Source organism: Pungitius pungitius, chromosome 5 (genome assembly GCF_949316345.1).
Source record: "Pungitius pungitius chromosome 5, fPunPun2.1, whole genome shotgun sequence".
Lineage (NCBI taxonomy): Eukaryota > Metazoa > Chordata > Actinopteri > Perciformes > Gasterosteidae > Pungitius > Pungitius pungitius.
This window is the reverse complement of record NC_084904.1, coordinates 3,819,650-3,842,232: the sequence shown is the minus strand read 5'-3', so window position 1 is coordinate 3,842,232 and position 22,583 is coordinate 3,819,650. Positions and strand designations below refer to the sequence as shown.

Sequence of the window (22,583 nt, the reverse complement as noted above, 5' to 3'; positions counted from 1 at the left end):
TGACTGACAGCAGAAAGAGGATTTCCTGTCTGATGCCCGGTAAGAGGCTAATCCTCAGCCAGTGTCCCCGTCCCTCTGATCCCATCTCGGTTCCTCAGTCTGCTCTCACTCTGCAGGCTGAGCGTCTCCGAGCCGAGCCGAAGGAAACACAAAGGCCTGCACTCTTCACACAGGACTCAGGTGAGTTCTCCCCACAGGCGTTTCTTGCCTCCTGAAGTGAAAGCAATTGTTAGTTTTTATGGATTCTATGATACAGTTTGATGGTAACAGGGATTAGCCACCTGGCAACTACTGGTCCCCGTTCATCTCCCGTGTAACATGCCTTCATTCGTTGCTTACGGGTGGCCATCTTAATCACCTTCCTTCCTTACTTATCTTCTGTAGTCTTGGATGAAGATCCCTCTTTCTAAACCTCCAAGCCTCCAACGTGAGACATCCTGTCCTGCACCTCCGACTGTCTTAAACGTGTCTGTATTTCCTCTAAAACTCAATTTACCGCCTTTCTCCTCCAAACCACTTGACCCCTCTCTGTCTCTATATTTCCCACCTGCTCTTTGTGTGTAAAGCTCAAGATGTCTAAAGGGATCATATGTTGTGCTGGGTTTAAGACAACTCCAAATAGCCACTTAACTTTAACCTTGACGACTGCTACTACCAACACTGTGCTGTGTGGGTGTGTGACGGGAGATTTGGACCCATGGTTTTAGATTCATATAGAATTGCAATTGCATAAGAAGAAATATGCAAAGATGCTGCAGCATCTCTGTATAATATGAATGTATATTGCAGTTCATGATGCTTTACCTATATAATGATACAAGGGGCCAGTAGCTCTCTCAGTACCCAATCACAAATCATCTAATCACCTGAGCTGGTGGCTCGCCAGGACGGACCAATCAGAGGCCTTTCTCTGCTTCTGGAGTAATCTCATCACACAGGCCGCAGTCGTCTCTGTTACAGTAATGACTCACTGCAATAAAAAGGTGCATTGCAAATGCTTAGATTACTACAATATCACACAACGTTTGATTCTCACAACTGAGAGACACAGAGAAGAGAAATTACGCTATTTTAATAAAGTCTGGATGCTATCAGTGACATTTAAGCAGGATAAAGCTTAAGTAAGCATTTCCCTCTGACCTTTCCCCAGGTAATAACAACGACCACATAACCATGGCGAACTCTTTCACCCGTATGATGTCTGGCCGTCACACAGCGGTGATTCTGGCCAGCATAGGAGCTGGTACACTGGCATCTGGATACCTTCTCAGTGACCACATTGTTGCTGCTGCTGAGAGGACGAGGCTCTATCCACCCAGGTAATGCGTCCGCTGATCATTTCAATATTTTTATGAAAACATTTCAGTATAATCATACACAATGCAAGGTTTGCAAATGAAATCCTTAAAAACAATGAAGGGGAAAGTGGGGTGAGTTGTGCCCGTTTTTACTCAAAGTGACTGTAAAGTGAGGCCATGGAAAATGTGCTTACCTCATGCCATCCATCTCTCTTCTTTGGATGATGAGTAAAATGGATGGCTTTTCAAAATTGTGTGATCACATGACCAATTTCTTCTATGGTTTTCCAGAAACAGGGGGTGGATCTACTTCCCCCCTGGCACAAATCACCCCACTCTCCTCTATGCACGTTCAAATACTACTGAACAACACTGAAGCTAATGAAATCATATTTATATGGGCAGCTTTACGGACTACTAGACTATGAAAGAGCTCGACTAGTGGTGAAGCTTCTGTTTCGTCTACAGTGCAGACTACCCTGACCTGAGGAAGCACAACAACTGCATGGCAGCAGCACTGACCCCGTCCATTTATGGCCGCCTGAGGGACAAGAAGACCCCCAATGACTGGACCCTGGACCAATGCATCCAGACTGGGGTGGACAACCCTGGACACCCCTTCATCAAGACTGTGGGCATGGTAGCAGGAGATGAGGAGAGCTACGAGGTTGGAGTTCATGTTTACAGTGTGTTGTTGTGTCTACATTCCTAAAAGGGGGGAAAACTGAGTGTTTTGATTTTTTTTTTCTCCATCAGGTGTTTGCAGAGCTCTTTGACCCCGTTATCAAGGACCGACACAATGGCTACGAACCTCGCACGATGAAACACCCCACCGACCTGGACGCTTCCAAGGTTTCACATGCACGCGCTGTGACCCCTTTTGTCCCTTTGTTCCCCCTCCTCCCCACAGTCACCAAACCCTTCCTCCCCGCCAGGTCACCGCGGGAATGTTTGACGAGCGCTACGTGCTGTCCTCCCGCGTCCGTACCGGTCGCAGCATCCGTGGACTGAGTCTCCCTCCGGCGTGCTCACGCTCCGAGCGCCGCGAGGTGGAGCGCGTGGCTGTGACAGCCCTGTCCGGCCTGAAGGGAGACCTGAGCGGCCGCTACTACAGCCTGGGAGAGATGTCCGACAGAGAGCAGCAGCAGCTTATCGATGTGGGTGTGAAGTCACACGCGTTGAGACGCGAGGTTCTGCATGTGGTTTTGAAACGTTTTTTGATGACCTTTGGTATCCCGTGTCCCCTCTGTCCCTTTAACGGCCAATCAGGATCACCTCCTGTTTGATAAACCTGTGTCACCTCTGCTGATGTCAGCTGGGATGGCCAGAGACTGGCCTGATGCTCGTGGGATCTGGTAGGAGAAACGTAGTCTGGAAGAAGTAGCAGCATTCAGCTGTTTGTGTAGCTTACCTGTAGTCACTGCATAGTTGGACTTCTTTTCAGCGCTCTTATTTGATGACATTGTCCAATTTGTTGGACGCAAAGGGTTATTACCTCTAAAGGTGGGAATACTGTCTGACGTCAGACACCATTAGGCTCCACCAGCATGCCGTACAAGACTGGAGAGAAGTGGATTATACGGTGGAATAAGATTACAATGTTTTTCTGTTAAATTATGTAAGAGCAGATCATGTGGAAAGCGCTGTGCCCCCATTGCTGCAAGGCTTTAAATCCACAGAAAACAACAAGCAGACTCACCCACGCAAGCCTCCCGTGTGTGTTTAATCACGCAGTGCTTAATGCATCACTGGTAGCATTCGGAAACAACCCTAAACCTCACTAACTAATTGGCCTTTATGTGATTGGTCATTTTATGTCTTGTTTTGATGCCTTGATTTAGTCTTAATATATTTCCCAACAGCTGTTCTGCACTGATCAATTTTCACTCTCACCAGTAGTGGCATGGACAGCATCTCACTGTGTGCGTCCCTGATTGTCACAGGCACAACAACGAGAAGAACTTCTTGATCTGGATCAACGAGGAGGACCACACAAGGATCATATCCATGGAGAAAGGAGGAAACATGAAGAGGGTGTTTGAACGCTTCTGTAGGGGTCTTAAGCAGGTGCACAAAAAATAACGTGTGACTTATAATTAACACATCAAAAAAACTTTGAATTATGTGTTCCAAAAAATAACGTTGAGTAAAAAATAAATACTCTTTTCCTGCATCTTGTAGGTGGAGCAACTAATTCAGGAGAGAGGCTGGGAGTTCATGTGGAACGACCGTCTGGGCTACGTCCTCACCTGCCCCTCTAACCTCGGCACGGGCCTCAGGGCCGGCGTGCACATCCGCCTGCCCATCCTCAGCAGGGTATGAAGCACGCAGTTCAACTTAAACCACACACGCGGGTGTGTTCTCTCTCTGACTGTTTGTTGGGTGTTTATGATCTAGGACCCTCGCTTCAAACGGATCCTGGAAAACCTGAGGCTACAGAAGAGAGGCACGGGAGGCGTGGACACGGCCGCCACCGGAGACACCGTCGACGTCTCCAACCTCGACCGACTGGGCAAGTCGGAGGTAAACACCTGAAGGGGTTAAGTCTGCAGCCTAGGGACAAAGTAGAGACGAGCAGCAGATGAAGACACAAAGTCAGACGGAGGACAGCAGACATCCCAGCAGGTGAAACGCTGCTGGTCTGTAATCTGTAATCCACGCGGGGATGTGCCTCCTGAGCTGAGCCGCTCCTACGGCACTTCCCCTCAGGCCGAGGTCAACCAACGGCGGCTAAAGCTCATAGACGGCAGAGGTCAGAGGTCAGGGTTGTGGCTGCACGGTGCCAATCGCAGTCACCCAGAGGAAGTACTTCCTGAAAGGCTGAGCTCAGTGAGCAAAAGTCCCCCTAGTGGATGATAGGATACATATTCAAATGTCCTGGACCTGTTCCACAGATGTCATGTGGTTTCTGACAGTACTTCCAATGCATCCACAGGTTGAGCTGGTGCAACTTGTGATTGACGGCGTTAACTACCTAATCGAGTGTGAGAAGAAGCTGGAGAAGGGGCAGGACATCAAGATCCCCCCCCCCGTCCCCCAGTTCAGGAAGTGAACGTCACCTCCTGGAATCCTGAAATCGAGCAGGCGCTCCAACCGCTGGTCATTTACAGGATCTTATTAGTAGTTATTAGTAGCATAATGGCATGTATTGCGTTGTACCAACTTACCTTCCCAATAAATTAATAACATGTCCACATATTTTAAAAACAATAAACTGACATTGGCAAACTGAGTTGTATTATTGGCAGGTGTTTTACCATTGAACGTGCCAGTCCTCCCCACATAGCTATTTTAGTTTTTTAATGTGTGTAAAGCTCCCAGGGTTACAAATATCACTATTTCACAGCGTTTGAACACGACTAGCTCCAGATCCGCAAAAGTAGCCTGAGCATTAAATAAAGCGATGGATAGCATGAGACTGCATGAAGCAGAGGAGTGAAGACTGCAGACTGCTACGCTGTCATTGGCCAGTCTGCGTTAGAGGGTGGGACTTAGCAAAGGGTCAATTGTGGTGTTGTCACAGACTGTGAGGTTGAAAACAATTCCAGTTAGAAGCCAATTTCTCTGATATTTTATCAAAAAAGGAAAGGTCAAAGGGCAATCCCCTAACTATAAATACACATTTCATTTCTATTCTATAAATCTAATAAAGGTCACTCCAAAATTGACTTTGTGATCCTTCAGGGAGGGTGCAAACCTTATGTTGGGAACCATCATTGGCCACCAACTAAAGGCCTTAACGGTGAGACGGCTTTTGAAGTACTTAAACTTTAACTGGTTTTATACTTTACAATTGAGCATGATTTTTACATTATTGTATTGGTGCTATGACTTATGTTGAGAATCTGACTACTTATTTTAACACTGGTTGTCTTTTAGATCTGACCTATTCATATTGATTCAATCAAAATCAAAACTGAATTTTCACCAGTCCAATATTATTGGATTATGGTAAACCATACTTCCGTTGAACCAATGCAAAACCAGTAAATAAACAGCGCTACATCAAGTGCAAAGTACAGTCACACAGCTTCACCTACTGTCACGGTTTGGGTCCTCTTCCTGTTTTATTTTGTAGTTTCATGTCTCTTGTGTCCCTGGGTTAACTTCACTTCCTGCCTTGTCCTGTGATTGCCTGATTGCTTCCACCTGTGTCCAATCACCTGCACCTCCCTTGTGTATTTAAGCCCTGTGTGCCTGTTGTCCCTGGTTGCGTCAGTGTCTATGTTCTCGTCGTCGTTGGTGCACCTTCCTCGGTTTTTGGTTCGAATAAAGAGCACCTGTTCGTGAACTCTGCGTTCGAGTCCTGCCTTCCCTCCGCACCGGCTACGCCCGTGACACCTACACACACAGCTACTGACTCACAAAGAAGACTAAAGCCAGGTACTGCAGCAAGTATTTATATATTTTTCAAGAAAGAAAAAAGAAAAAGTAAAACAAATTGTCATGGAGCAGGAAAGGAATTAGTTCTTGGTAGCTGGTGGTTAACCTGCTACGGAAACCTGCCTCCTATACAAGGTCTTAAATCAGGGCCAAAAGGCCAAGCGCCTTACAACAGACCCTAGACAGGTTGAACAGGGGTGGCAGGTCAGTCCTTTGCTGTGATATGTTTAGGCGAGGAGGATTATCCTTTACAAGTTAAGCTGTCCTGCCATGGGAAATTGGTGTTTTAACTGTTTGGTTTAGTGGCCCTAGACTGCTCAGGGAATCTTTTTGAGTCACTCTTCTGTTTCTGGCAGCAGATTAATGACACAAGATGGACACAAAAGAGCTCCGAAAATTATGTGTGTGTGTGTATGTGAGTGAGTGTTGAATGTGGTTTTGAATGGGCAGATGGTTGCTACAATTGGATTTTCTGAGCAGGGATAGTGAGTAATTAGATGTGGCTTTACACAGAACTAATTGTGGTTAACTGTGATTGTCACTTATCACAAAAGTGTGTCACCAGCATATGTGTTACGTTTTTTCTAGTCGGCCCTAAAAGAGGCCATTTCTATACGATGATTTGAGTGTCATTCAGGCTGTGCAAACATTGATTAGTTACACATCGACCTTTCAAGGTGTGGCAGCTGCAGCCTCAGCTTCACCACTGACCAGCTCAAGTGTTTTTTTTGTTTTGGACAATGTAAAACACACAATGAAGTGGATGATGTTCATTTCACATCAGAGGACCAACGTGTCTCCAATTTTTTGAGCTTTCCCATTTCGTCAAAGGCCCAATATGAGGCTATGTGTATCTTCGCTGTTGATGTATGGTGTGATGCCTTCAGGAGGTAAGAGCAGTATGTGAGCAATCAGCAGAGCAGATATCAGTCCAGAAATGTTGTTGTTCTTGTTGGCCATTGAGACAGTTATTCCTACTTCAGTGCCTTCAGTGTGTGAGTTAAAGTGTTTCACCTGCTGGAGCGCAGACTGGGGCACCTGCACTCAGGTGTGGAACCGCCCTAGACAGTAAGACCGCTGCAGCACCACTGGTGGTAAGGTGAATCTGATGTGGCTTTGCTATCCCGTTACGATTATTGCATCCCATTATTCTTTATTGTGCCATTTATTTTGTCTGAACTGTAATTCTTGATCACTTCAAATCAAATGTTTTCCCTTTATTTAATAGAACATTTATTGTCTTTCTCGGTTGCAGCTGCTGAAAATATGATCACCAAGCAATGCATGAGGAGTGACGTGTGCAATAACATGGATGCCGTGGGTGTCAGATGTGGCACTGAAGAGCTGTGTAATGGAGCTAAACACCGTGGAGTCTTTGTCCCTCTCCTTCTGGCGCCCTGATCCATCATCACACTCTTCTGTTGAAGATGAGCTGCCTTTTTACATTTTCATGCTTTCGAAATCTGATGCTTTGAGGGTTTAAATGTAGAGGAAAGGTCCCTGTAATCAGAGATTATTTGATTTTTGCTTGCACTAATGGCCCCTTATGTCCTTTATTATTTAATGGTATATTTCCTCTTATCTTTTACTTACTCACACAATAAACAATGTATTTTTTTGTAATGGTAATACGACCAAACTTGTCTTGCTTGTTTACATGGGCTGAAGTTTAGAAGAGAGCACGATTTGTAAAGTTGACCACACATCATCCTGGGTTACTGAAAGAAGCCAGTAGGGGGCAGTATAGGAGAACAAAACTCCGCATAATGGTGAGATCCTTAAAATATGAATCTTCTAGACAGGTCCAGATTGCAGCAGTTCTCCCGTGTATGTCTATTATCAATAAATATATTGTAGATATGAACCAAGTGTATTTGTTCAGTCACTCTAATAATAATGTGGTCTGCAAAATAAAACCCAAAACAGCTGGTGTAGCCATTATAACTAGTGTAAGAATCCATATCCTTTGTGTACACTGCACTCATCAGTCATTCTCTGATATTAGAGATCAATATCAATAACAAAGTAAACTCTACCTAAACCTAATCTATATGATTATTAAGAACAGAATGAGCACATTCATATGGAGATTACAAAGTAATCGTTTTGCAAAAAAGAGCTTTTACAGATCATACCTACAAATTTAGCTTTGTGAGTCATGCTGTCAAATAAAGGAGCAGTATCTAACGGATTACCTAATTGTTTTTCCTCGTTATTGATTTACAACAGCGGATATACCTCCTTAAATGCCCCTGAATAGATGCAGTAGAGTACAGCTGCATTTCTTAAGATTGTAAGTCATAACAGACTTTAAAACATTACATTACCAAATACTGTCCAAGTAGTGTCTGAACAATGTACAATATAATATGTTTGCTCTGGGATCAGGTGCTAATTTTAACTTTGAAGTTGATTGAGATAATTCTTTTTTAACGAGGTAAACAAAGCCAGAGAAAAAAAGGTCATACACTAATAGGTTAATATGTTGAATGGACACATTTTCACCAATGAATGCTCATTTATGGATGTCTGACTGCTTCCAATTTTAATTAGCCGTACTGCAAAGTGAGTCCATCCGGCATGTAGACATATATCATTTAGTTGCTGCTAGTCACTCCAGCTTACATGAGGCAAGCTGTCCAGTGAAATAATGACGGCAGCTCTTACACTTTATATTATATTATATACATTACATATTATATACAATACATTGTGCTACGCTACAGAAAATACAATTTGATCTGTTGTATGTTTGCAAACCACATGCAGTGGAAAATAAATTGTACAGAGACGGTGCTTTTTAGTTACCACTAATTTAAAAGCAAATACAAACCTTATTTACTGATGTTAGATGAAACAGCTATATCATTCTTATGCCATTATTTAAAAGGGACAATCATAGTAAAGTAATCTATAATCATTACATTTTATTCAGCTGATGCTTTTATCCAAAGCGACTTATAGTGAGTACATTCAACCAAGAACAATAAGAAAGTAACATTTCTTCAAGAAAGCCAACCTAAAAGTGCTAAATAAGTGCCATCTGACTTAAAGCACTTATCTTATTTAAATTAGGGCCGGGACTTGAGCGTTAATTACGATTAATTAATTACACAAAAAATAACACAAACATTTTTTACGCATTTTTACACTTATTTTTTGCACCGCGGAACGTTTCTCACCGGATGAGTTTTGGAGGACCGATTAGACTGGAGCACCAACTAGCGTTCATGACTTCAGACAACAACAAACCACAGTGAACATGAACGAAGAAGCTGATGAGACTGTGTCGGGTGGCCCCGTGAATGGGAAATCTTATTATAATAAACACACGGATGGAAGCGTCAATAAGAGAGTGGTTGTGTGCAAGCTGTGCAACAAGGAATTCACATCGAGCCTCAAGTATCACCTCAACGCAAAACAATTAGCAGCTAGCGTGGACCCACACCCAACCCACACTGCACCAGATGACTGGTTTAAAGACCAGGGTAACTAAGTCCACGTCTGAAAAAATAACCAATGTTCTAAATGTACTTGAAAGTATTGGTCTACTTAAAAAAACATAGTTTCACAGAAGGTCTACTTACCTATAGGCTACCTGAATTTCTGAAAGTACTATATTTCTAAATATGCTATTTCTACACTTGTCTGCTGGAATTGGTTGAACAAAAATAAAAATCCATGTGAAAAAAAATACTTCTCACTGTTCTCAGGTCAAATATTTATGCAATTAAAATGCGATTAATTTTGATTAATTAATTACAAAGCCTCTAATTAGATTAATATTTTTAATCGAGTCCCGGCCCTAATAATATATATATTATATTATATAAATATTGACCTTACATATATTTTTGTATAATAATTTTGTACCTATCATTTAAAGAAAATCTTTTCTGTGACATTTTTGACCCTACATATTTTGACTTTTTTCACAATATTTCTTTTCCCATGACATGACTGGAATGATCTTAGATGGAGCAACCTACACGTCCCTGTCACTAATGCCAAATGCCCCAAATTTCTATACTTTAAACCTTATCTGGGTTCAACCCTCAAGGGGCTCTTCCTAAATCCTTTTTTAGTTTTGGGTAACTGACATTTATAAAAAATCATAATGGGATATTGCCCCAGAGACGGATTGGTGCAACTCGGAGGATCAAGCATGCTATTCATCCTTCCTGCATTGGTAAAGGCACAAGTGAGTTGAATTTGAATGTAACAGAGAATTGGAGGGTGGATGCACTAAAAAGGGTAAACAAATCTACACCCTGTGCCAGACTGTAAGTTTAAGGTTGTCCACAGGATGAAGTAGACAAACATGTGATTGTCTTGATGCCCTCAGAGGCTGTAATAAATTTCATGTCAGTGTAACCACTGAATGAGACACATCTGCTCATCTTTACTGACTCATCCGGCCTTCTCTCCCGTCAAAAAGGTGGAACCCTATAGGCTACGTAGCATGGCTAATAAGTGCTAAAAGGCTAAAGCAATTAACATCAAATTCATCAGCAAAAGATTCTTCATCATTCTTGACAATGCCATCATAACTCAAGTGAACGCGCCTTGTGTTTCTGCATAACCCCTAGGGTTCACTTCTCTGAAACAACCAGTGGGGACAATGCCCCCACTACTACCTCCGCGGTAGTGTGCTCACGACTTGGCAGGTGCGGGATTTGAACCCACGGGCGGCACTTACAGAGGCTTTCGGCTCCTTCTTGCACCCCTACACTACCAGTCCTGGTCACATTTTGCAAACTTTGATTCTCCTATTTAACCTTGAGCATGTGAGTTTAACCTAAAAACTCTTTTTAAATGCTATTTCCACATCTGGGCTTGAACCCACAACCTTCAAGTGCAGTGCAGGGGCTTATGTCAGCAGCTCTTCCACTGTGCTACTTCACCACACACTAACCAACCCTTTGTTTGTTGTATTTAACCTTGAGATTGCTACTCAAACCTGAAGTAAAGCCAAAGGCTCAAACCCAAGACTGGGCTTGAACCCACAACCTTCAAGTGCAGTGCAGGGGCTTATGTCAGCAGCTCTTCCACTGTGCTACTTCACCACACACTAACCAACCCTTTGTTTGTTGTATTTAACCTTGAGATTGCTACTCAAACCTGAAGTAAAGCCAAAGGCTCAAACCCAAGACTGGGCTTGAACCCACAACCTTCAAGTGCAGTGCAGGGGCTTATGTCAGCAGCTCTTCCACTGTGCTACTTCACCACACACTAACCAACCCTTTGTTTGTTGTATTTAACCTTGAGATTGCTACTCAAACCTGAAGTAAAGCCAAAGGTGGGCTTGAACCCACAACCTTCAAATGCATGACAGTGCAGGGGCTTATGTCAGCAGCTCTTCCGCTGTGCTACTTCACCACACACTAACCAACCCTTTGTTTGTTGTATTTAACCTTGAGATTGCTACTCAAACCTGAAGTAAAGCCAAAGGCTCAAACCCAAGACTGGGCTTGAACCCACAACCTTCAAATGCAGTGCAGGGGCTTATGTCAGCAGCTCTTCCGCTGTGCTACTTCACCACACACTAACCAACCCTTTCTTTGTTGTATTTAACCTTGAGATTGCTACTCAAACCTAAAGTAAAGCCAAAGGCTCAAACCCAAGACTGGACTTGAACCCACAACCTACAGGGTAAGGAGAGTACCTCCTCAGCTCTTGTGCTGCACTACCTCACCATGCACAAATCACATTTTTGTTTCTCGTATTTAATCTTGAGACTGCTACTCAAACCTCAAAACTCTTTCAAAGCAGAAGTGATGTCTGCATGAAGGGGATTGAACCCACAACCTCAGACCTCAGGTTGGAGCCTGCAGCCCTTCAGTTGTTCCCTTGTGCTATTCAAGCACATGCCTCATTGTGTTCGTTTCTCATATTAGACCTTGGGATTGTTTCCTAAACCTCAAAACTGTTTTAAAGTTTACAGTTTGAAGCCCTGACTGCAACCAAACCCTCCTTCTGAGAGAGCAGGTTTGAACTGAGGATCCTCCACACTTCAGCCTTCCTGCTATCTCCCTGCACTGTTCTACCACACACCTGTTGATGCTTTTGAATCCAACCTCAATTCTCATAGATTCTCAGGCTGGAATCCACAACCGTTCCATACCGTTATAATAGAATTGCAGGTCAAGTAAAGTCATATTATGGCATTTCTAATAAAGCCCTAGTTGATTTCACTACTTTTATGCTGTAATCCTTATTTCACTTTTTTCGACATGTGTGCTGATGCCCGCGTGTGAATTGAGAGGATCCATACCGACTCCCCTATGGAGCTAAACCAGTCTGAGGGTCCTCCTCAGCTGAGTGGAGAATAAATCCCGGAAGAAATAAACACGTTTTAGTTTTAACAAACGGACGAATGTCATCCTACTTTTTAATTGTCATTGAACAAGGGCGAGACATTTAGGACAAGCGATGAAGGACCTCCTAATGAAAGTTCTTTTATAATAGCCCAAAACTATACAGTGCTGGACAATAGGTTTGTTAGAAAAGAGAGGGAAAGAGTGAAACATCAGTAATGGGTTATTCTGTCAGTCCAGCATGAATGATTCCTTAAATAAACACCATTTCAACTTCCTGTTACTTACCATTCGAGCATGCCTCTTTCTTTACAGATGTGCATCTCGTCTACATGGACCTATGACCCTTTTGGGTCTGACGGCCGACAAAGTCATTTCCAGTCCACCATCACAGGTCATTCATACTGAACATTCAGGACTGCTGTACCCAGCGCTAGAGAAGAATAATCAGACCTTTTCTCCTTCGATGGCATCCACTGTGCGTTTCATTCTCTAATGAAGACTGAAAATTGCAACACATGGAGCGAAAAAAGACATCCGCTGGTTAATTGAATCATCGCGGTTGAGCAGGTTTGAGATTAATTCTACGTAAGGAGAGGATCAAAAGCGAGCCAGTGAGAAGGAAGTGGAGGGGAATAGGAGCACTGAGGCTTGTGGGATAATCCCATTAAGAGCCGGAGGATCCAGAGCAGTACAGTTTGAGAGAGATTAGGCTGTGATGGAGAGGGGTCACAAGAGAAACTGTATTCTCACAGTGTCAGAACATTGTGGGGTTTTATTCATAGCTTTCCGTATTAAGCCTTTTTAATTATAATTGTTGAGGGATGAGCAACCAGTATGAAAGCTATTCCAGAGTTTGATTCTGGAACAGATTGGATTACAAAAATGAAGAGAAAACGCAACGTCGCTGCTGAATATTGATTGCCAAGGAAATATTTGTACATGCGCGCACATTTGCGTTGTATAGGCATGTCATTTAGCAGAGTATAGCAATGGCGTCTACTATGACTCAGCTTCAAGCATTTGATCTAAGATTAGACTAGTCTAATATTGGTTTTTACTTTGAGCTGAATGCAATGATCAGTTGTAAAATTGTGATAATTCTTCATTCAGATGTTCAGCAGGTACAAGGGGGACCACATTCACCGTCTTACTGTTTTGTGTTAGCCCCCTCCTGAAAAATGCTAATTGGAATTGAACACAAATTGCAGCTGAGGCCGATGAGAATGTCAATATTTTCAATATGTATAATATGTATTTGATCATTAAATGTATTGGAACAACAAAAAGAAAGTAGAACTGAGGATTTTGTGAAGATTGAATGTTGGAATCAGCAACATTATCCCAGTTCACCATGAGGGGGGCATAAATGTCTGTAGCACACGACTACGTGGCGCTGGAGGAACAGTCCTTAAAGTCAATGTTCTGTAAACGTCCTCACAAAAATATCATGCCGATCGAATAGTTGGTGAGATACTTCAGGCTCAATAAGCTACTTCCATTGAATAAGATACACGTTTAGCATCTGCTTTTGATTAATAAACATTTAAAACCAAATACTATAGATTCAAATAGCATATGTTCTACAACATTGAAAGAACGTCACCACGGTTTTGGGCCTGTGGTTTCTGGGTAAAATCTTCTGCATACTGAAGCATACTAGTAACACAAAGACCAAGTGAGCATATGGTTTTATAATTAAATGGAAGAAAGCTTACGAACACACAGTGACTCACAAAATCAGAACATACAAAATTTGCTTAATCATGCAAGTAATATTTATTTTTAAATTGTCAAGGCATTTTAAACACAAGAGAAAGCATAAAATGTTAAACCTCCCCAAGAATACAAAAAAACCCCAAGGTAAACTGAGGACAGAGGGAAGGGTTAAAATCAATTATCTTGCCAAGAATCTCAAACAACTAATAACTTAAAATACTGAATCCACCATCCTCCATTTTCTTGGTTCAATTCAAATAAATATTCTATGACCGAAGCGAACAATGTTAGACACTGGATAAAATATCTGGCAATAACAAAATATGTATTGACGGCGCTAGTGAAACTGGTGTATTTACAGTGTGTCCATGTTCACGTGTGTGTGTGTGTGTGTGTGTGTGTGTGTGTGATCTCATTCCACAGAGCAGAAGTTATCCAGAGCGTTCTCTCGGCTCTTGGGGAGCTCGCGTTGCTCCAGTAGTCGGTACTGGAAGGAAACGCGGTTGACGTAGTTCCCGCTGGACACCAGGCGCACCACCGAGTTATCGCATCCGATCTTCATCTGGGCTGAAGGGCCGGAGAGGAGACCAGATTCTTTACAAAGACACGCCGGTGCTGTTCTCTGGCCAGCCTTTCTAACGTGGTCTAAATGTTCACCAATCCACCGACATTATGGTCAAGCAAAGGAGATCATTTGAAGGTTTACAGTTCAGATGCATTTCGTAATTGTTCATTCCAGTTTAAGTGAAAGATCCATGATCATACTCTTTTATTGCATTCATGAAATCCATAGATTTTACTCAAAAATATGGTATTGGTTTAGTCTTCTTTTTTAACGATGTAAAAAGTGGTGAAAATCTATAGGTGAAATAGAATTTGCCATGCAGATATTTCATCATAAGGGAGTGTCTTTTATTTTGTTCTTTACACATTCTCTACTGCTTAAGTTTAAAATAAATAATACTGAGCCTCATGCTAGTGTTAATTAATAGAAGTCTAATTTACTGCTGTTGCAATGAAAATGACAGTTTCACATTAGAGGGGAACAGGAGAGGCTCAGACTCACCGAGCCCAGTGAGGGAGAAGCAGAGGTCAGCCATGGGGAGCATCATGGAGGTGTCCACCCCATTGCCCCCCAGCAGCTCCACGTAGTCACCTGACCCAGAACAGCCCGCCCACGCCTGTCTCTGTCAAACAAAAGTAAACAAAACAATATTGCACTAGTTATTGGGTACCTTTATAATCTGGCATGGTCTGCATACTGTCTATTCTTGTGGTATTAATTAGAGAAATAACTAGAAATACTGCTCATAGAGAGTTCAATCTTACTATCAAATCTACCATTCTGCATTTTAGAATAAAGCGGTGAAGCTTAAGGGTACCTCAAGTTAAATTCATCGGTACGTTATATTTTCCATACATTTTAGAAATTGTTATACGTTCTGCTTTCCTCCCCACGTGAGTGGGTGGGTCAGCTTGATGTGTCCTGGTAGACCTCCTACCACAGTGAAGTGAGGTAAGACCTGCCTTCCCCTCATAGTGCAACAGCAGCTGATCACAGAATCACTCGAGCTCACTCAAAACGTCACTCAAACTTTCAGAAAAGTGAGAGTACATTGTCAGTGAGTGGTTTCTCTAACCGACAAGGCGGGGATGTGTGTGTGTGGGTGTGTGTCACCTGTGGACTGAGTTCATTGCTTTTAGCCTGCCCGAGGCTCAGATATGTCATTCTGATCTCCACGGGGTAGATGATGGAGAAGCTGCAGTTCCTGTGCTGGTGTGGCATCACCATGGTGAAGCTGCCCTCTGGACTCTGAGACATGATGTTACAGGCTTTACACACACACACACACACACACACACACACACACACACACACACACACACACACACACGCGCGCGCACAGAGAGAAACTCATTACTGACACTGCATGTCACAAATTGGACATGATTAAGGCTGACTGCGGGAGGGGACACAATTAGGCCTGAGCATAGAAATCCAATTACAGTTCTGATGACGAAGATAAGGAAATAACGACAATAGAACTGATAACAGTGTGGTGGACCGGACGGATAGGAGTCGCAACGGTTTATTCATGCCGACATGTTGTTCATTTAGAAACCTTTTTCGTGGAGAAGGAGCCTTACCAACCGCAGCTCAGGAGAGACTATTAGAAATATGATGTAATATGAGTAAATTGCTTTGATTCTTTGTTGAAGATGAGATTAATGACTTTTGTTGTATATGTGTTTTATTTGTCATACTTTTAGGTTAGTAACTGCTCCTCACATACAAAGGTGCAGACTGAGTACAAATTCTAACTCTAATTATTTTGGTGAATTATTATTTATTTACATGAATTCTGTTTTTAATGGCAAGTTCAACTGAAATGTGGACGGACCTTGTTGAACAGCAGAGACTGTCATCAAGACAAAGGACCAGAATTGTGGAAGGCTGCACTTAGTGGTCAGTATGTAAATGCGTTTGCACACATTGGCCAAAGATGTATGTTGTTACCGATAATCGCCCCAATCTCCCTTTTGGGTGTGTTCATCCGTCTTTGTGCCTCAGCCTCGATGTGATTGTTATGCTGCTCGACACAGCAGCTGGGAGACAGGTGCACGCCTCTCATTCCCGTGGCTCTTGGCCTTGGTCAGTGATCGACCAGGCTCCAATGTCCACATGCAAATCACCAGCCACTCTTTTTTTTTTTTTTTTTTTAAATCACATCAATAACACCAATCTGATTTTACATGCTGTTTTTCAGCCGTCTAGTCTCTTGAAGGAGGTGCAGCCGGACTCACGGAAGGGGTTGTGTATCTTCCTGACAGCGAGGGTGAAGCCGCTGTCGGGGCTGTGAATGCGAAAGAAGATCATGGCCACGTTCTGCGAGGAGCGGCCGGTGGCCCCCGGAGCTCCGGAGGAGCAGTAGTCGGTGTAGCGCTGGTGGAGAGGCAGCTGGTGGTCCTGCCTGCTGGGGAACTTCTCCCCCTTCAGGACCCAGCCATCAAACATCTGAAGGGAAGAACAGCAGGGTTCCTTCACTTCAGGTCTATATGATGGACATTTGCTGGCTGGCACAAGCAAGGAACTGTGAATGCATGAGTTGAGTGACGTGCTAGTATTTGGACAGCAAAGAAAAAAGTTTGTTAGTTTGGATCGTGATGAGCGGATTTGACGTTACAATATTGACAAGTAATGTAAAACAATAAAAATATAGAAATATACATGTAAATCCATCTGGAATTTATTCAACAGCAGTCTTGGAAAAGCTAAAAATATCTTAACTAATTAAGATTTAGGTTAAAAACATCTCAAGGTCAGTCCAGTACAGTTTTCAGCTGATGCGTCATGATTTTTTTTTCATTACATCTATAAACCCACATGGATTCCCAGAATGAAACGTACGCACATAATGTGTACCGAAATGAAGATGTGTGCTGGTTGGTATCTTGCTCTAAAGGGACTGATCTGTCGACCCAGCCTGTAACCCCGGTCCGTGGGATAAAGGATTATTCCCACCATGCCTTCTACCACATAAAACGACTCTGCGGCGTAACTGGCGGGCTTGGCTGCACAACTGAAGCCTTCCCACTCACGCTGTGAGTAATGTGACCAATGCACCGAGGATCATGTGGGGTGTTTGGTCCTATTAAAAAAGCTGCCTTAACGCTGCTTGGCAACATTTTAATCAACCAAGAGAGGATGAAAAAGAAATCCAAAAAGTTTGAAGTGCAAAGCCCTGAACTTCCTGCCTTCCACCGCAGGGGGAGGGGGAGGAGGGGGGGTGGGGGGGGGTTTGGGGGCAGATGTGCGTGGGTGTTATATTCGGTATGTGGGGCCAACCTTGATGAAGTCTCCGGCGCTGCAGTCGATGTTGACGTCAGACAGCTCCATGCTGACGACCTCACTGGGCTCGGCGATGATGAAGGCAGCACAGGCCAGCTGTGGTTGAGACGCCACAAAGGTGAAGTAGCCTTCAGTGGCCAGCATGTCCACGCATCCTATGGAGCACACACACACACACACACACACACTTATAGAAAGATGACTTATACATAATGACAGAGAGGGGAGTCACTCAAACACTCCTCTGGGTACAACTTGAAGACATCAATTGTTCCTCTGTGTGTTAACTACAGCTGAATTTGGATATCAACATTACTGCATGTGCCATATTATATATAATGTAGTTGTAAAAATGTGTATTATATCTATATTATTATATATTGATATATATATATATTAATGAGTATTATAAATGTGTTGTGCAGTTCATGCCAATCCAACACCTGCGCACTGAATGTTTGAAATACATCACTTAACATACTTTATTCACCTGTTGTTGCCAAATCATAATCATACTGAACTAAAGCCATTATTTACAGCATCACTTACTGAGAGGTCGGCGGAAAATAAAATCTTCTGATTCTCTTTTTTGGTCCAAACTGAGCAGAGAGTATAATCCATCCTCAGCTTTAGTGTCCTGAATGAAACATAATGGATGTCACAATTTTTTTTTTTTTTTAGCTGTCCCACACCAAAAACTTTCAGTAATCATTGTGATCAGCTGTGAAGGCGCCTTACCTCGATGTAGCGGCTGAGCCCCGTCCTCGAGGAGATGGAGATCACAAAGAGGAGCAGCTGTGCGCGCAGAGCCACCGACATGCTGGAGTGTTCCTTGAAGCAGAGAGAGAGGGGGGGGGGGGACTAACGCCGCTCTGTGAGACGTGGCGCCTTTTATAGCAGCACAGACAAAACCCCACGAACCCCACAGGGTCCCTCTCAAACAACCAGTCGGAATTAATCGTTTGGAATCAGCCTACATGTGAACGACTCACAGGGAATTCATAACAACAGCAACAGCCACGACTGCATACGTGATTTTAGACACGTGTGGTACATTATGATGGCACTTTGTTCCAAAAGAGAGCAAGCTAACCCAGCAAATATTGAGATGAAGAAATCCAAGTAATTTCCTTTTACATCTAATACGTCCTTTTTTTCATAGTAAACTATTCACATAACACCTCTTAACATTTTGCCTGTTAAAAGTCAACCTAATTGACCGATAAGTGGCTCTCCTGTTGGAAAAAAGTGTCGCCATGCAATGACCCGGGCTCAGTTCCAACCAGCGGGAGCTCAATCAAAATAAAGTGTGTAAGTGGGAGGTCAGTGAGGGGTCATGGTGCTGCGGCGGTCTAAAGGCAGCAAGAAGCCAGCTTGTGACACAGCTCTTTCTGACAGAGCTGATGCTGGACTGAAGTCACCGTTAATATTCAATGTCACGACATCTGTTCCCGCTGAGCAAAAGCAAGAGAACAGCTAAAAGTTCCCGGGAACAAGCATCACCACAAGCAAAAAACGGTCATCCAACAGTCTCAAAATTCATGTCCAACATGAAAACGGACACGTTTTTTAATATTTTTGTGCTGCTGAAACATTAAACACATTTTGTTCCCACTGATGTGTTGTTAACAGACTCGCTTCACATATTTCTGTCACAAACCGCCCTCTCCTCTCCCGTTCTTGTGCCGTTTCCTGCACATCGGCGGGGATAGAAGATCACAACGTGGCCACCTGTCTAGGTAGCACTTAACCAATGAATGTCCACCTGGGTGATAAGAGAAAGCATTCAAATCCACGGCTGTATTCAAAAGCACAAATTTACCACTGCTTTTGACAAAAAAAGAGAAGACTGTGTGGGACAGAAAGAAAGAAAAGGTTAGAAATGTAGACATCAAAAAAAGAGAGAGAGAGAGAGAGAGAGAGAGAAGCTGTGATGCAATCTGGTTTGTAGTGACGTGACAAATGAATTAAATGAGACTAATCGTTTGAGTTCATGCTGCCTTTTGTGAAAGGTCAAACTCAGATGTAGGGGAAGACGTGACGCTCATCCTGCCAGTGGTCATACGTCACACTCACACTGTGAAGCTCTGGAGCTCAGTTATCTTAAGCTAATAATGACTGACATTTTCTCACAGTGATGAAGGTCTGTGTGCAAAAAAACAATGAACAAAGCGATCAACAGTTGGTCCAACAGCGCCTCAGCCTCACAATGCAGATGACCTATTCAAGGTGTATTACTTTCATTTAAAAGCCAGTAGTCAGTGATAATAATTAGTCCTTGTGTTGAGAAGATGTCTGAACCTATTAGCCAGTCTCGCTGCTAAAGTGTGCTCCGCTAATTTGAATGACAGCCAAGGAAACAGAAAACGTTGTACGTGTTGTTTGTGTGTGTGTGTGTGTGTGTGTGTGTGTGTGCGTTACAAGTGCTCGTCCCTTGGCGATTCCACATAAATGCTGTGATGTGTGTGATGTGATGCTGTGCTACATACTGTAATTGTTTAAATCCAATTTATCAAATGAATCGATGGATTTTAATTAAGAAGCCAAACCCCATATTCTAATTTCACTGCTCTGAATGATGAACAGATGCATCAATATGCTGGTCTCTTCACAGCTGGTCTTCTAATCGAATGAAATGAGATTGCATCTAACTTCTCTTATCCCATATCACTAACACATGAACAGAAATATGGATTTAAAACGGAAATAGATCAAATGAAGACAACATGAATAACACATACATATTAAATGAGTCAGAATCTGTGAATTTAGTTTGGTAGAGAAAAGTTGACAAATGCACCTGCTTTGATGTTGAATGAAATACCTTTATAACTAAATATAACATGATAATTAATCTGGTAAACTTCATCCTCACTATTAAAATAAATTCAAGTGCCAGCTGCCTCACCAATAAAAAAAGACTGTACCGCCATCTACTGGCAAATGTGGTGTATTTGTTGTCTTCGGGTGCGGTGGGTTTACCACAGGGTTATTAACAATGCAATATAAGCTACAAGTACAGTCAACCATCACAATGCATGTGCATGTGCTGGGAATATTCTCTAATATGCATAGGATTCATGATTCAAGAAGGAGCAGCTTGTGAAAGCTTAAGCAGTGTGATTTCTTTGAGTGCCTACTGTGTCTGTGATGGTTGCCTCAGCTGGCCAGATGTGCCCGTCACCCACCATGGGGTCAAAGTTAAACCACAGGGATTGTTGATTCCAGACATTAGCATCTGAACCCTTCCCCGCATCCCAGCATGCGACCTCCTTAAGCACACCTGCTCCCTGGCAAAGAGACGCGTGTAGCAAAGTGTTTTTGCCTCGTGGCTCATTGTGTGTTGCCCCTCTTTCTTTCTCTCTCTCTCACACACTCTCACACACACACACAAACACTTCTTGTGGGGATCTGTCTGTCAACGCGGCGGTCCAGCACTGGCTGCAGTGCCTGACTGACCCATTCATCTCCTGCTGGGCCGTAATGAGCCGACCATCCCCGTTTGGACCGACCTGACAGAGAGAGATTACTTTAAAGTCTGCATGGATTTTCTCCCTTGTCCCCTCCTCCCCATTCCTCTCGCCTGAAAGTGTTTAATTCAGAGTGCATTAATGAGGAGCGATGGATAACACACTATTCCTTTAATTACCTTCCAGCGGAGTTCTTCAGGGGGGAGGCCTGCTGACCCCCCCCCCCCCCCTATCGGATGCTGGCCTGTTTGTTTGGTCTGCTTTCAGAGTCTCTCATTTAATACATTTTGTAGTAAGGTTGATTGCAACAAAACATTCATGGGCCAGTCCTAGACTTCAGGTGAAAACACAATATAACCACAATTTAATGTCTAGAGGGTAAATATTGTTAAATATCTATCACGCACTTATCACACTCAGCTAATTATTAGCAAAGTCACTGGGCCAACCACGACTCTGTAAATCACTGAAGATGCATTGACATCGTTAAAGGGGGGGATTTTGCTGAGGTATCGTACACACTGGGTGTCACAACGGGTGCTGGTGCAGGCGGAAGGCAGGACTCAAACGCAGGAGTTACCAGATATCCAAAAGGTGCTCTTTATTCACCAATCTGAAAAACAAAGGACGCCCACCAACGACAACTGACATAAGACACTGACGCGACGACAAGGGACAACAGGCACACGGGGCTTGAATGCACAAGGGAGGTGCAGGTGATTGGACACAGGTGGGAACACTCAGGCAATCACAGGACAGGACAGGAAGTGAAGTGAAGTTACCCAGAGACACATGAAAACTACAACAAAAGACAGGAAGCGGAACCAAACCGTGACACTGGGAAGAGTTTGGGCCTTTGTGAAGCAGCAAACACACTTTAGCTGCAAATTGTGCAGCGATGATGCATGGCTCATGCAGACGATGAGAATAATTCTACATAATAGTATAATTACAAAGCACCCTGTGGAATAATTGTTGTGGAGCATCAGGGGACCTCTTGACTCGAGGAAAACGCAATCGTGTAGAGGTGTAGCTGTAGCTGAAGGGGGGGGCAGAGTTGAAAAAGAATTCCTATCAAGTTGGACAAGAATCATAACCTTATATCTGTATATGTAAATCCAACTAGACTATCATAATATACGTAGACACAGTTTAAATGAATTGAAACAATGAAGAGACGCTCTCAAACATCTTCTCCTGTAAGAAGACTCGTCCTGTCAACTAAACAATTCCTTCACTGGTTAGTCAGAGAGCTCAGAAGGCAACTAGAGAGGTTAATGAGAAGAACCCTGCGTCTGTGTAGTATATTATGGGGTACCTGCTGGGTGCATCCTTTCATTGGACCTACGACTCTCAACATAAAGTTTAAGGGCCCCTCGAACTCTGCAATACGTCTTCTCAGTGCAGGTGGGTGGGCCATTGAAGCAAGTAAATGTGTTCCTTCATCACTCAGCCTCCGCTGTAGTTTCGGCCACTCTCATCCAGCTTAAATAAAACATTGATTAGTCCACACAATCAATGCGCTCAATGACAATGATTCAGTGCA

General features: G+C 43.3%; 2 protein-coding genes across 2 annotated transcripts; one reads left to right on the top strand and one right to left on the bottom strand.

The window, feature by feature from the left end:
- On the top strand, nucleotides 1-4,679 carry LOC119225682 (creatine kinase U-type, mitochondrial-like). The gene is made up of 10 exons (XM_037483727.2): nucleotides 1-180; nucleotides 1,151-1,319; nucleotides 1,767-1,965; nucleotides 2,055-2,150; nucleotides 2,234-2,455; nucleotides 2,568-2,653; nucleotides 3,242-3,365; nucleotides 3,480-3,614; nucleotides 3,696-3,821; nucleotides 4,234-4,679. The coding sequence occupies exons 1-10, from the start codon at nucleotides 33-35 to the stop codon at nucleotides 4,348-4,350; spliced, it is 1,422 nt and encodes a 473-aa protein (XP_037339624.2). The 5' UTR covers nucleotides 1-32; the 3' UTR covers nucleotides 4,351-4,679.
- A 9,089-nt stretch (nucleotides 4,680-13,768) lies between these two features.
- Nucleotides 13,769-18,737, bottom strand: LOC119225661 (corticotropin-releasing factor-binding protein-like). Its single transcript, XM_037483681.2, has 7 exons — nucleotides 18,306-18,737; nucleotides 18,117-18,204; nucleotides 17,565-17,722; nucleotides 16,523-16,733; nucleotides 15,396-15,550; nucleotides 14,784-14,904; nucleotides 13,769-14,284 (listed from the first exon to the last, which is right to left on the bottom strand). The coding sequence occupies exons 1-7, from the start codon at nucleotides 18,384-18,386 to the stop codon at nucleotides 14,130-14,132; spliced, it is 969 nt and encodes a 322-aa protein (XP_037339578.1). The 5' UTR covers nucleotides 18,387-18,737; the 3' UTR covers nucleotides 13,769-14,129.
- Between the last annotated feature and the right edge of the window lie 3,846 nt (nucleotides 18,738-22,583).

Coding starts and splice junctions, on each gene's coding strand:
- LOC119225661 (XM_037483681.2), bottom strand. CDS start 18,386: ATGTCGGTGGCTCTGCGCGCACAGCTGCTCCTCTTTGTGATCTCCATC. Junction 17,723..18,116: donor TATTTTCCGCCGACCTCTCA/GTAAGTGATGCT, acceptor TGTGCTCCATAG/GATGCGTGGACATGCTGGCC. Junction 14,285..14,783: donor CTTCTCCCTCACTGGGCTCG/GTGAGTCTGAGC, acceptor CCGGCCCTTCAG/CCCAGATGAAGATCGGATGC.
- LOC119225682 (XM_037483727.2), top strand. CDS start 33: ATGCCCGGTAAGAGGCTAATCCTCAGCCAGTGTCCCCGTCCCTCTGAT. Junction 181..1,150: donor ACTCTTCACACAGGACTCAG/GTGAGTTCTCCC, acceptor ACCTTTCCCCAG/GTAATAACAACGACCACATA. Junction 3,615..3,695: donor GCCTGCCCATCCTCAGCAGG/GTATGAAGCACG, acceptor TTTATGATCTAG/GACCCTCGCTTCAAACGGAT.